Here is a 13,465-nt window from a genome sequence, read left to right as displayed (position 1 = left end):
CCAACGTACGACTAAAACTGTAATATGCATCTTGTTTTACCACGAACTTACGAGGTGCATGGTCCTACTTTTTTAAGGTTGATTTGGCTAAAACATATTACGTAAGTGATTTCTGATTAAGTACCCCATTATATCATTTTCATGTACGTAACGATCATTTCGTGAGTTAGGATGAGAGTCAACCTTTTAGGATGGCACGATCGATCTCAGGCCTAGGTTGTTTGATTGTTGTTTCTTTCTTTCTTCTTCTTCTTCTTCTTCTTCTCTCTCTCTCTCTCTCTCTCTCTCTCTACAAGGCTATCATAGAATTCTGATTATTAATTAATTTAAATTGCATAAACCACAGTTAAATAACAAGAACAAGAGCAATTGATATCAATTATACACTGCAACTTTTTGAAGTACACTCATCTTACGTGCATATTAAAGTATTTAATTATATAATTTATTATAAGCTACTTCCTACCCAAATTAACCTTATTTTTGAATAGCAAGGGTGAGAAGTAACAAGTTTCCTTTTAAGACAATGTGATGGTGCAATTGAATTTTCAAGGAGAATAGCCACCATGGCCACCACCTTCGCCACTACCGCTGCCTCCTCCATATCCTACCCCATGTTCACCTCCAGCACCATAGCCGCCACCACCACCAGAACCACCTCCACCCCCACCACCATAGCCTCCAGCACCGATACCTCCACCAGATCCCCCACCACTTCCATATCCACCTCCATGTACTCCACTAGCATCGTATCCTGTTCCACCACCGCCACCGCCACCACTACCACCACCACCTCCAACGCCAGGACCATGTTCTCCTCCAGCACCATAGCCGCCACCGTGGCCTCCTCCTTCACCACCTCCATAACCAGCACCATGGTCTCCTCCTGCACCATATCCACCACCACCACCTTTTCCTCCTCCACCACCAGCACCATATCCTGCCCCATGTTCTCCACCACCTCCATATCCAGCACCACCTCCTTCACCACCTCCGTAACCAATACCATGCTCTCCCCCTGCACCATACCCAACACCACCGCCACCACCTTTTCCTCCACCACCACCATATCCTGCCCCATGTTCTCCGCCAGCTCCATATCCAGCACCACCTCCTTCACCACCACCAGATCCGTATCCAGCGCCTCCTGTGCCATAACTAGCTCCACCACCACCACCACTTCCATATCCTCCACCATGTCCACCAGCAGCTCCATAGCCCGCTCCACTACCTTCTCCACTACCACCACCACTTCCATAGCCAACAACACCGTGGTCCCCTACAGCTCCATATCCAGAGCCACCACCTGCACCTCCTCCACCACCATAACCTCCACCAACATTACCACCATACCCAACACCAACCTCATGCCCAATTCCAGGACTGTGGCCAGCTCCTTCAAGAGTGAGGAGGGCTCTAGTTGCAGAACAAATGCCTAAACCCAGTAACACAAAGGCAAAAACACTAAGAACTTTGTGATTAGCCATGGGAATATGTTTCGATCCCACAACCGTATTTTCAAATGCAAGGGAGAGTTGCTATATATAGCAATAGGTCCAAAGCGCATCTACTGACAGGGAGTAGTTGAAGCACATGGTAGAGAAGATAGCCATCCACACAATGTGGCCCAAGATACACACACAAAAAGATCAAATTCAGTCAGAACTCCTTACGCTTTGATTCACTAGTGTGTTTATGCTGTCCTCCATATCTAACTAAACTTAGAAAGCCATTTTTAGTGCCTGAGTTTGAAAAAACCTAACCTTTCCTTATCCTTCACCTCTCAATGGGTGCTTACGATAGCTGACTCAATAATATTCCTTCCACAGTACTCGTTAATGTTTGTTGTAAAGTAAACCTAACTAATGAATTCAATATCTAAAAAAACAACGCATGCAGGGAACTTCCAACGTTAAATTTCTAATAAAACCTAATTAACGAGGTTCCAAAGCCGCGTTTATTGCACAGAGAATGATTGATCGAAGCATGCACATGCAAGAGAGAAGGTGGGCAGTACTGTCCACACAATGTTGCCCAATATTGGATTACATAGACACTATACACACTATAATTCTAGTATCCTCACTCTAGTGGTGTGATTATGCTGTCCTCCACCTATCACGTTACAATTGCCCATTAGAAACAGAAATGTTCCTGATCATTTACCTCTCAATTAATGGGTGTAAACTGCTGACTTAATACGACCTCGTTTTCTTTGGTCCATTTGGTTTAGTGGTTTTAAAATGTATGGTTTCAAAAATAGCGAATTACTAAAATGTAATTTTTAAAAATGCAATTAACGGTATGGTAAAATCATGATTTGACCTTCAAAGTTATGGTTTGACCTTTAAAAACGCACCTCTCCCTTCCAATTTGAAAATGTGAATTTTTTTCACGTTTTCAAATTAACTAGCATTTTTTTTCAAATGCATTTCTCAAATCGTTATTTTATGATCACTTCGCTAATGTGTACCATTGCATTGTTTTACTTGTCAGGCTTAGAATTAAGAGAAATGCTTCCTTGCATAATTGCGCCCATCTTGTGTATACTTCTTGGCATGCTCCATCCTTCCTCAATTAAAAAGGTAAAATATATATATATATATATATATATATATAATGGATGGAGTACGCTAATTAAGTAGAGATAGAAGCCAGAATCAAAAAAGCATTTCTCTAAAATCAATTCCCTCGTTGGGTTTCGGTTGTCCTTTGCTAATAGGTGGTTGGCAAGCACTTTTTTTTTTAATTAAGAAAGATTTGAATTAAAACGTCAAATAAATACCAAAATAATGATAAAGAGTGGAATGTAGCACCTATAATTTAAGGAAGACAAGCAATGAAGGATAAGAGTGTACTATGTAGTAGATTTCTATTCAACTGTCATACAATTAAATTTCAAGGGGTTGACTCAAGCGGTATGGGCCTTGGTTGCAAAGCTGGAGTCTTACCTAATTCAGGTGGAGGGGGCACTCTGCACGGGTCCAGGGTTTGCTTGACAGGGGAGACACGAAATAGCTCTGCCTTGGAAGGATTTTCCGTCATAAAAAAATAATAATTGTCATATAACTGAATGATTTGGCAGTAAAAATCAGTATTTTGATCAATACTTGTAGAAAAAAAATTCAAGTGTTGATCCAATGGCTAATTTTTATCATCACGTTATTGAGTTAGATTGTAATTATTCTACTAATAAATTGTTTGTAATTACATTTTAAAAAAAAAATTGCGATTTGAAAATGCAAAAAATCTACATTTTCTAATCGCAAGTAAGGAGGTATTTTTTTTTTTATAAATCGTATAATTTTAAAGACTAAACTGCGATTTTAAAGGTCAAATCATGATTTTGCCAAACATTTAACTGTATTATTAAAAACCACGTTTTCAAATCGTTATTTTTAAATCGCGATTTTTGAAATCGCAAACTCAAACAGACCTTAATATATTATCTTTATACATTAATTTAATCGGCTAATCAGACTCCGTCCTAGAAAGAGGAACTAGGGCTAGAATACTATTCAATTGAAGTTGGATTAGAGAGTGTTAAAGTATATTTGAATTACCCTAAAGTTAAAGATTTGATGAAGGGGCCGGTTTAGATTTGAGCATTTTTACAAGGCAGCACCGTTAGTAGTGGTGAGGAATTCCATGTTGCAGTCATGAATATATAGGAGGAATGAAGTACATTAATCTTCAAGACTTGCACCATTAGGAATATAATAGCTAGAGAGTTGTCACACTCATTGAAAGTGATGGCAAAAGGGTTTTACAGTTTGTTACGCTTTGAATATCTCGATTATCCCTCTTGCATGCACTGCGAAAGCGTCTCACTGAGGGAGATCTAGACGAGACATTTCGTGGCCAACCAATATGGGGGATACTGATGGCTATGGGGGTTACTGATAGCGAGGGCTCAATCCTCACATATATTCCCTTCTACAAAATTCTTACTTCTCACTGCTCCTATATATGCTAAAGCCTAAAGCCCCCGTGTCTTGAATATGATTTTTAAAGTCATTTAATTAAACTCCTTTAAGAGCGTTTATTATTGGACCTGAATAATTTTTATAAGATCTTGGCACAAATCAAGTCATTTGTATTCTCTAATAAAAAATAGACATGTCAGTTTATAAAGCCATTGTCCATGCATTTCCTCCGTGGAGAGCCTCCAAACGCCACCGACGGAGTACACTGTAGGAAAGTGTAAGGGGATGTTTTGTTTCTTGTTGTATGGACAAAAATATATATAAATAAAACAAAACAAAAAAATGGAAGAATTTTTGTATACACAAATTTATCCATGTATTTAAACCCTATTAATATATGGATTCGAATACACTAGGGCTAAGATATTATTCTTTATTCATAAAATAAGTGGTTAGTTTTTCTGAAAACTAATATACAAAGAAAATTTATGAAAGAAAAATACACTTTCTAATAAAATTATATATAATACCTCCACCACCGCACTAGTTTCTTGATAATATTATTATCTTCGTAACCATCATAAGATAAAAACCCTTTCCATATATATTTTAGTGTGGAATTGAAGTGCACGTACATCATCACCCTCGAATTAAGGTCCATTCCTCATATCCCATTAGGGTAATGATTAGCATGCACGTAATTAATTAACTTGATTTGGCACGAGTGCACGTACAGTCATTTTCTTATAATTTGGATTAATCAAGTTTTGAGATTTTTCATCACTTGAATATTGCACCAATTCCATAACCAAAAGACAGAAAAAAAGAAGACTGCATATTCATGATTAGAATTAGATACAGCCTTTGAGTGCATCTCTCTGGCATTCATACAATACTTAGATATTATAAGCATCCTCTTATCAATACTAATCTTATTTTTTGCTCATATTAGAGAACGTAAGAAGACACATTAATTCGTCTTAGCAAATTATGTAGTGACAAGGAATTTTTAAGGGATGTAGCCACCATGTCCACCACCCTCTCCACTCCCACTACCTGCTCCATATCCACCATTTGCACCCCCTGCACCACCGCCACCGCCACCACCAGAGCCGCCGCCGCCACCACCAACATGACCAGCAGCAGCTCCACCACCATAGCCTCCACCAGCTCCTTCACCACTACCATACCCACCTCCATGTGCTCCTCCTGCACCAGCACCTCCACCGCCACCACCACCACTCCCACCGCCGCCTCCTCCACCCGCACCATGGTCTCCCCCAGCACCATAGCCGCTACCAGCACCGCTTCCTGCTCCGCTTCCATAACCAGCACCTCCTGCACCACCAGCACCACCACCGCCACCGCTTCCTCCACCGCCTCCACCACCGTGTGCTCCACCAGCACCATATCCAGCACCACCTCCTTCTCCACTGCCACTTCCATATCCAGCACCACCATATCCAGCAGCTCCTCCTCCACCTCCACCTCCACTACCACCACCGCCACCACCACCAATTCCGCCTGCAGCCCCATATCCTGCACCACCACCTTCTCCACCACCAGCACCACCTCCATAGCCAGCAACACCTCGTTCTCCTACGGCACCATAGCCGACATGGACATTTCCACCATCAAGGGTGAGGAGGGCTCTAGTCGCAGAACAAATAACTAAACCCAATGACACAAAGAAAAGAACACTAAGAACTTTGTGACTAGCCATGGGATCAAAATGCAGCTAGAAGTCCCACAAAGATGGTTTACAATGCTTGGGAGGGAGGGTATATATAGGAACGGGAAGGCGGTCCAAAAGAGCATCTATAGTAGAAAAGGTATTTTGGGAGTCCCACAAGGTGGTCCAACACAAGTATACACTCACACTTGCAGCTCCGCCACTAGTGTGCTTCTGCTGTCTCCCACATTTACGCAAAACGTACATATATAGCCACTTTGTTAATTGGACAGAGTTTCTATACACCTAATTTTCCTTATACCAATTTGAGTGTTTGATGGATTTCCAACTCATTATATCCTTTTCACACCATGCATTGGCCAGTTTGATGATTTTTCACTTTTTCTTCTTCATTATTTTTGTGGCTTGAGCTAACAACAATATGGCTACTTGGCAATAGTATAGTCAATTAATCTGAACAAACCTGCCAGGGGCAGAACCAACAAATTTCTGTGTAAAGGGTTCAAACTTTCCTAAATAAATAAGCACTTAAATGCATAATCTTTTCATGTATGTGTGTGCACATGTGTTTATATAAAATAAAAAAAAATAAAAAAAAAAACTCTTAAATTTAATTTCTTGCTCTGAGCGTGTTTGAGATTGCGTTTGAAAAATAAAGTTTTTAAGTCAAAAAGTGTTTTTTGGCAAAAGCTTTATTTTTAAACTTTTGTCAAAAGTACGTTTTGGTCATTTTTAGGCTTTTTTAAACCCTTTAAAGAGCTTTAATTTTCTTTTACCAAACAGGTACTTTTTTTTTTTTTTTCCCAAACAAATTTTTAGAGTGCTAAACATACTTTTAAGCCGATCAAATACACACTCAAACATGCTGCAAGTCATAATTCATAAATGTATACAAAAGTATAAATATATATAAAAGTTACATGCTATAAGTCATATAGTGATATGACATAAATAGAAATCTGTCATATGGGGTTGGAAACTACATATTTGACAGGGTGAGAGCATCAAAAGTACTATTTTTCTGAGCATTTTAAAAAAGTTTGAGGCTGCCAAAGACTCCCCAATAGGCAGGTCCTAAGTCCACGTTCGCCGGCGTCCACAACGTTAAGAGCTAGCAAGTGTCGGTTTTTGAGCCAGCCGTGTGTGTGTATATATATATTGATTAATTAATCATGTTTATGCGATCTTTTGATGATACAAATTAAGTGTATATATCTCTAATTGTGACTCATACATGACTGCTCATGTCATATGAATAAAATAAGCAATGTATATCTGATTAAATGAGTAGTAGGAGGAGATTTTCCAAGAGCATATATCTCTTCTTCTTATTGAACTCGAATCTTCTTGTAGTGGTGATGATCAGATAAGTTAATATATGTACGTACATAATGATTAGCTAGCCACTAATCCCTTAGCAATTATCAGCACTAATCCCTTAGCTAACCATATTACACATGGCTAATATTAATACGTTTTGTATTAATTATTCTGTTGGTCGCGTTGGTTTAAACATGCATGAAGCTACCCAAAATCACTACTTTGGGTAGGATTAATTTAAAATACATATATATTGTTTCACGCCTATATATATATATATATTGTTTCACTTGTAGGATTAATTAAAACGGCACGTCTCATATGCATTCAATGTCAATGCATTTCCCCTTGCTGTTTGCAACGACAACATGTAAGTGATCAACAGGGGTTGATAAAGACAACATTCTAATTAAGTTGGCTGTGGTGTTTCTGATTTCCTGGCCGGAGTAGTTTCTGAAGCCATTCAATCATTCATAATTGCAGTTTGAAATAGGAAAGATGTGATAATCAAAGTCAATATACATTTTTGCAACCCTGCAATGTGGGCATTTTACTATAGGCCGGCCTCCACTTTAGATGCTCATTAGTGTTTTGAATATTCGTTGCCGTCCACCCAAGTGCTGAATTGTTGTTGTACTTTTTTATTATTATTATACTCACCTCTTACACTTATTATCCAAAATAGGGAAAAAAAAGCAGGAGGAATGAGAATAACGAAACCTTGATGCAAGAGAATCAGTGGTTAAGTTGTAAGATACAGAATTAATGAACCAAAAAGATTCTTATAAGAATCGGGCATAAGATTTGAGGATTTTTTTTTCGAGTAATATTGTTTTGTTGTCTATAAATATTTTGCTTTGTCTTTCAAATATATTTTTTTATCTTTTTTTCTCCACACTCAAAACATAGATTTCAGACTGTTAACCCCGATCCGATTAGATTTCAGACTCCTCATAAGTGTTGTGGATTTTCTTTCCCTCTTTTTTTGGTTTCTTTTTGGAAACCTTTTTTCCACTGTTACCGTTCATCTAAATTTCCATGGCTTTTTTGAAAGTCTGTTTAGATGCTTCTTTGGAGTATTCGTACTCCCGATGGTTTCATCCATCAGATTGCGCCGCGGCAAGGGTTTTCTCGTGCTGCATTCGCAGATGTCTTTCATCTGCACCTTCGTTGAGGAGTTTATAGTCTTTTTAGATTGGGTTAATTTGTCTAAGCTTTTTAGCTTAATGTGTCTGTCCTGTAATCTTCTTATGTTTTAATGGAATTCGGTTTGTTACAAAAAAAAAAAAAAAAAAAAACATAGGCTAGCTAGCCTATATAAAGGCATATGTCGATATTTTCCCTAATCGTTATTTTTTCTCTTTACGAGTTTTCTTATAATCTTTAAAGCTTAATCTCTAGTTTCTGTTTACTATCATACGGTGTCAGAATGACGTCAAAACTCTACCAATAAAAATGGAGATCGAGTATATGTTATATTATTGAGTACTGTTCATGATGGAATGAAAATGAATTGGTCGATATCTTTCATTATCTATGAATCACAAAGCAACTCCTCCAAGAAAGATATGAAAATATGAAGGCCACACACAAAGAAACAAGAAAAAGAAAAGAAAGAAAGAATATTTGAAGGCCTATGGTAGGGATCCACTAACGTAAAATTCGGGATCTGTAATACAGCATTAAACTATGTCACTGACTAGAAGAGTTCAAACCTACGCAGTGTGAAATGTTTTCAGTGGATTCTTGTCAACAAAAACTGCAGAAGGTTCTTCTATGTCACTGTCCACAACATGGTGAGAACATGCATTGGTTCTAGTAATGATTACTAAGCTCTTTAATAAACACTCATATATTTAATTGAAATGGGAGATAAATAATGGAGAGATGATTTGAACTCCAGATCTTTGTTCTAATACCATGCAAGTTAAATCGTAACGTATCTCAAAAACTCAGACTAACAGCAAACCAGCTGGAGAAACAAGCTATATATAGCCATCTTTGAAGTGGTGATTCATAGGGAAAATTTACGTGCCATACTCAATCTACCCTAAAAACACGTAAGAGAAAATAATATATATATATATATATATAGAGAGAGAGAGAGAGAGAGAGAGGGTGGTTATTTGCCAATTTCTAAGTATAAAACCTTTCCTTTATGTTGAAGGCACTTGATCACATTTTCTCCACTTGTGATGTAACATGTATATTCGTATAGAGATATAGTGGGTGGTCACATGGAACAGTACCCCCTTCTCTACCATTTGTGGGACCAATCCATCTCATATTGCTTGCCTAATGGAGCCTCTTTTTTCTTCACGCTTGAAAGGCTGTATATCATAACAACAACATTCTTCCCACTACATCATTCCTGACGTTTAGCATGTATATTGTCCAAATTTTTTGTTTCCTTTTAGCCTTATACCCAACAATATTTTCTTCGTCTTCAACAAACAAGGCACGAGCACCGACACTTCGATATCCCGCAACTAGGCTGTGCCAAACACTAGTTTTGAGAGAGAGAAGAAAATAAAACATGTATGAAAATGATCGATCCCATAAGATCGATGTGCGAAATTACCCTGTTAAACTCTTTCAAATAATTCAGAGTCTATAAATGGTTGCAAGATCACTAGCTACAAAATTATACATCTCTAAAAAAAATATCATGCACATTAACTATATCTTCCTATAATATCCAATTGACTGCATGTAAATGTCAAACACCAAACTATAAACAGAAACTGTTAGGCTAGCTCTCTGGAGCCTGATTTGTGTCCAACCCGGGTCGACTTTGGAAGTGCCATGGTTTAAATGAATTTTTTTTTTAAGAACATCCATTCAATTAAAAGAGATTGCAACAGAGAAATATAAACAAGCTAATATGAAAAACCCAATCCAAATAGACTCCTAGCTCCTCAGGTGAACTGGTAGGAGACCAAAAAAGTGAAAGGCACTAACGAATGCAGCCGATTAAAGCCACGGTGCTCTAGGATGGATAAAACCATCTGGATTAATAAAATCCCTAAAAACTTAAATCTTAACAAGTTTCCAAAGCAATTGTGAAGATTTAGTAGAGAACAAACAGTCAAAAAGGGTTTCCTTCGCAGACACAAACCAGTTCAGGTTATTTTTAAAAACCCAATCCAGATAGACCACTAGCACCTCAATGAACTAGAAAGAGACTCAACAGGCGAAAAAAAGATACCATACACAGACACAAAGCTTGAAGCCCAACCGATTTAGGTTAAACAAAAAGCTACACAACATAACATAATGGAAATACATGACATAAAACAGGGAAAAAAATCTAAGTCCAAAAAACAGCAACACCAGAAACAGAAGCGGAGAGACGCACTTGCATGTGTGGCACAAGGTTGCCAGGGAGATGTTGGGGAACACCAGAAAGGGCCGGCGACAATGTGGAAAGACAGAGAGACGCCACACGCACTGCCTAGGGCGCACAACGCATCGGCACGTGTAAGACACGAGCCAGAGAGTAAGATCTACTTAATATCTACTGTCGAGTGTGAGTTGTATTTATTATTGCTTCTAATTTTAAGAAACGGCTACTCTGCATAATCCGAGGAACCACAGTCACTGACTTGAAGGCCACTGGCTCCAAGGTAATTGACAGAAAACAAAGATCCTGATTTCAAGGTTGTCTGTAGTGGATTATTTTAGCTTTTGTAACCTCTTATCTTACAAGCTATTTGTAAGATACGTACTAGGACTCTCAAGCCGCATGCTAGCTGTTAGCCTCTGAGACAACTAGTGGCCTTATCTTCTAGGCATAAGAAGATTAAATGGGCTTGAGAAAGCAAGCCCATGGACAGTTCATAGGCTAGAATGAAAGATTTATCTTCGCCAGGGCCAAAAAATAGTTCCTAACCGATGTGGGACTAAACAGATGACCACGCAACACCCCTACTCATAACACAATCAGGAAAGACATTTGAAACTATGCATTATGCAATAAGGACAATTGTTTTGGAAGAGAAATGAAGAACAGCTTTTTAATGACCCATTATGAAGGGATTGAATCAAAAATATAAGCAGGAAATCTATGAAAGCATATTTCCAACTTCAACCAATAAAAGTAATAAAATATAATAAATTAGTCAAATGGTGTTTCTACCCCAAATCAGAAATGACTTCAAAAGTCAAAGTGTGTATGTTAAGTATGCCCATATGGATTGTGTAAACCCACCTGAATCACTTGATGACATCATATTTACTACAATTACGTTGTTTGAATTTCAATAAAACTCGGGCAATTTAAAAAGATCAAGTTATGGAGCCTATTTGTTTCGAAAATTTTAAGATACTTGAGCCCACCCTTATAAGGCAAGTGGGTTACATAGCCCCTTTTTTTTTAATGAATTAAATACTATTTCATTCAACAACGGAACCAAACTACAAGCAACCCAACCAGCAAAACTGAACATCACAAAAGGGGACTACAAACCATAGCACCTCACCAAAGAGAGAAGCTCAAAACCATTAAACTACATCTGCAGAGATACAAGGCAGAATGTAGCAAGAAATCAACCCAACAAAAAAAAATGTTGGCCCATTTTTGGTGTTTTGAGTTAGGATATATATTTATAGTCGTTTCTGACTAAGATTTTGTATAGATATATTATTGACGCCTCTTGTATTGTCTCTTTCGAAAATTGTGAGAACCTCACTGAGATTTTGTAATCGTAGTCCTTAGTGGTGAACCACGTAAAACTCTGTATTTTGTGATTGCTTATTTTTTGGGTTCTTCTTAAATTTAGTGTCTCACTGATTCTGGGAAATAAGATAGATTTACTAATAGTTTGAAGGATTGAAATTGCAGCTAATGAATTTGGCGTGTAATCATGAACAAAAACATGACTGAACACTTACTTCATGGAAGTGTGGAAATTTGCATAGCATTACTCTTGTAATATTGTGTTCTTTTATGAAATCACCCATTCATCGTTTTTTTTTTTTTTTCTTTAAATAAATAAAAAAAGGTTTTAACCTCTCAAAAAGTATGACCACCTTTGTGTCTTAACCTGCAAAGTTCAAAAAGTGACATGCTAAGGTGCCCCATCGATCGAAATCAGCAGCCGGTGTCCAATTCGTTAATGTAAGTAGAAGCTACAATATTGGTCATGTTCAGCATAAAAAAGATAAAACATAATCAATTATGGGTTTTTATATGATCATCCAAGGAATTTATAAGCTCTTTGGGTTTGGGTTTGGGTTTTAGGCATAGGAAGCTTAATCGGGCTTGAGAAAGCAAGCCCATGGACAGTTCATAGGCTTGATTGAAAGATTTATCTTCCCCCTGGGCCATGGCAACCAATGTGGGACAAAACATATGACATGACCGCGCAACAACCCCGTTAGTCAAAACACAATAAAAAACACGTTTGAAACTATGCTTATAATAAGATGATGCAAGCCAGTTGTCCAATGAAGGTGCTAGATTGCTCTTAGCTTCCGTATCATGTTAGAATAAATCTTCTAAGGTGTTATACATGTCACATATAATATTAATGGAGTTTTTATTAAACTAAAACTCTTGGGTAATTAATATACAGATAACTACTAAATGTAAAAGGTTATGTCATTTTACTAAAAGTTGTCTTCCTTGATGGAAGAAAGCAACGTAAGGTTAATTGAATAAGGGTCTTTACCTATAAATATGTATGTGATTCTCTATTAGTCACAACTTTAACGTGAGAAACAGATGGGCCAAAAACTATTATCTATCACTTTCCAATAAATTGTGAGAGTTTTAGGATTGCAAATTGAGGGTTTTAGGATTGTGAATTCAACAAACATTCAAATCTCAAGTACTCAATTCAAGTGCTTAAGTAACAATGACCAGATGTTAGTATTTCTATTTTATTTTATATGATAATATTCTCTCAAATTCTTACATATCAGACACTAGCTAGAAATGAGGAAGAGCTTTTTTTATGAACCATTTTGGAAGGGATTGAAACAAAATATAAGCAGGAAATCTATGAATACATATTTCCAACTTCAACCAATGAAATAAATTAGTCAAAGATCGATGTTTCTACCCCCAAATCACACAAGATAAATTGCCTAGCTTGGTCAGTAGGTGTGTTACAGATTAGATGATGTGAGAGGTAAATTATCTAATTACAATAAAGGAATCAAATTAACTTTTATGTAAGGCAAAGATGATAAAGAGTGATTCAATTAATATGACCAAACAAGGGGTGATAATAATATGACCAACTAAGAAGAGTCGGAGAAGGAAAGGAGATTTGAATAAGGGATTTTCACTTCCTAAGCCGTGATAATTAGCTAACGACGTGACTTTCTCCTCTTGGGACTTGTATAATATTATTTATTACATAATTTTTTCTGATTTTTTGTAACCACCAAAAGTTTGTACTCACGATTCACGAACATGATCACTTGTGCTGTGTATCACCTAATTACTAAATCAATCAAAACATTTGAACCTACATGATCGACATGAAAAATGAAAAATACATCCACTTATACAGCAACA

The 13,465-nt window shown here is 37.4% G+C and overlaps 2 protein-coding genes across 2 annotated transcripts in view; both read right to left on the bottom strand.

The window, feature by feature from the left end:
- LOC132175651 (glycine-rich cell wall structural protein 1.8-like) overlaps positions 1-1,495 on the bottom strand; it is a 2,110-nt gene extending 615 nt beyond the window's left edge. The window contains exon 1 of the mRNA XM_059587662.1: positions 571-1,495. Within this exon, the coding sequence (XP_059443645.1) occupies positions 571-1,487 (917 nt within the window). The 5' untranslated portion in view covers positions 1,488-1,495. The remainder of the gene's footprint in view (positions 1-570) is intronic.
- Positions 1,496-4,744: 3,249 nt separating this feature from the next.
- LOC132175653 (glycine-rich cell wall structural protein 1.8-like) lies at positions 4,745-5,669 on the bottom strand. The gene has a single exon (XM_059587663.1). It carries the CDS (start codon positions 5,647-5,649, stop codon positions 4,936-4,938), a length of 714 nt encoding a protein of 237 aa, XP_059443646.1. The 5' UTR covers positions 5,650-5,669; the 3' UTR covers positions 4,745-4,935.
- Between the last annotated feature and the right edge of the window lie 7,796 nt (positions 5,670-13,465).

Source organism: Corylus avellana, chromosome ca3, assembly GCF_901000735.1.
Source record: "Corylus avellana chromosome ca3, CavTom2PMs-1.0".
NCBI classification, from domain to species: Eukaryota; Viridiplantae; Streptophyta; class Magnoliopsida; order Fagales; family Betulaceae; genus Corylus; species Corylus avellana.
Note: the sequence above shows the minus strand (reverse complement) of the source record. Positions and strands in the feature narration are given on the sequence as shown.

Bases quoted from the DNA above. Each gene is read 5' to 3' on its own strand.
- LOC132175653 (XM_059587663.1), bottom strand. From the start codon at position 5,649: ATGGCTAGTCACAAAGTTCTTAGTGTTCTTTTCTTTGTGTCATTGGGT.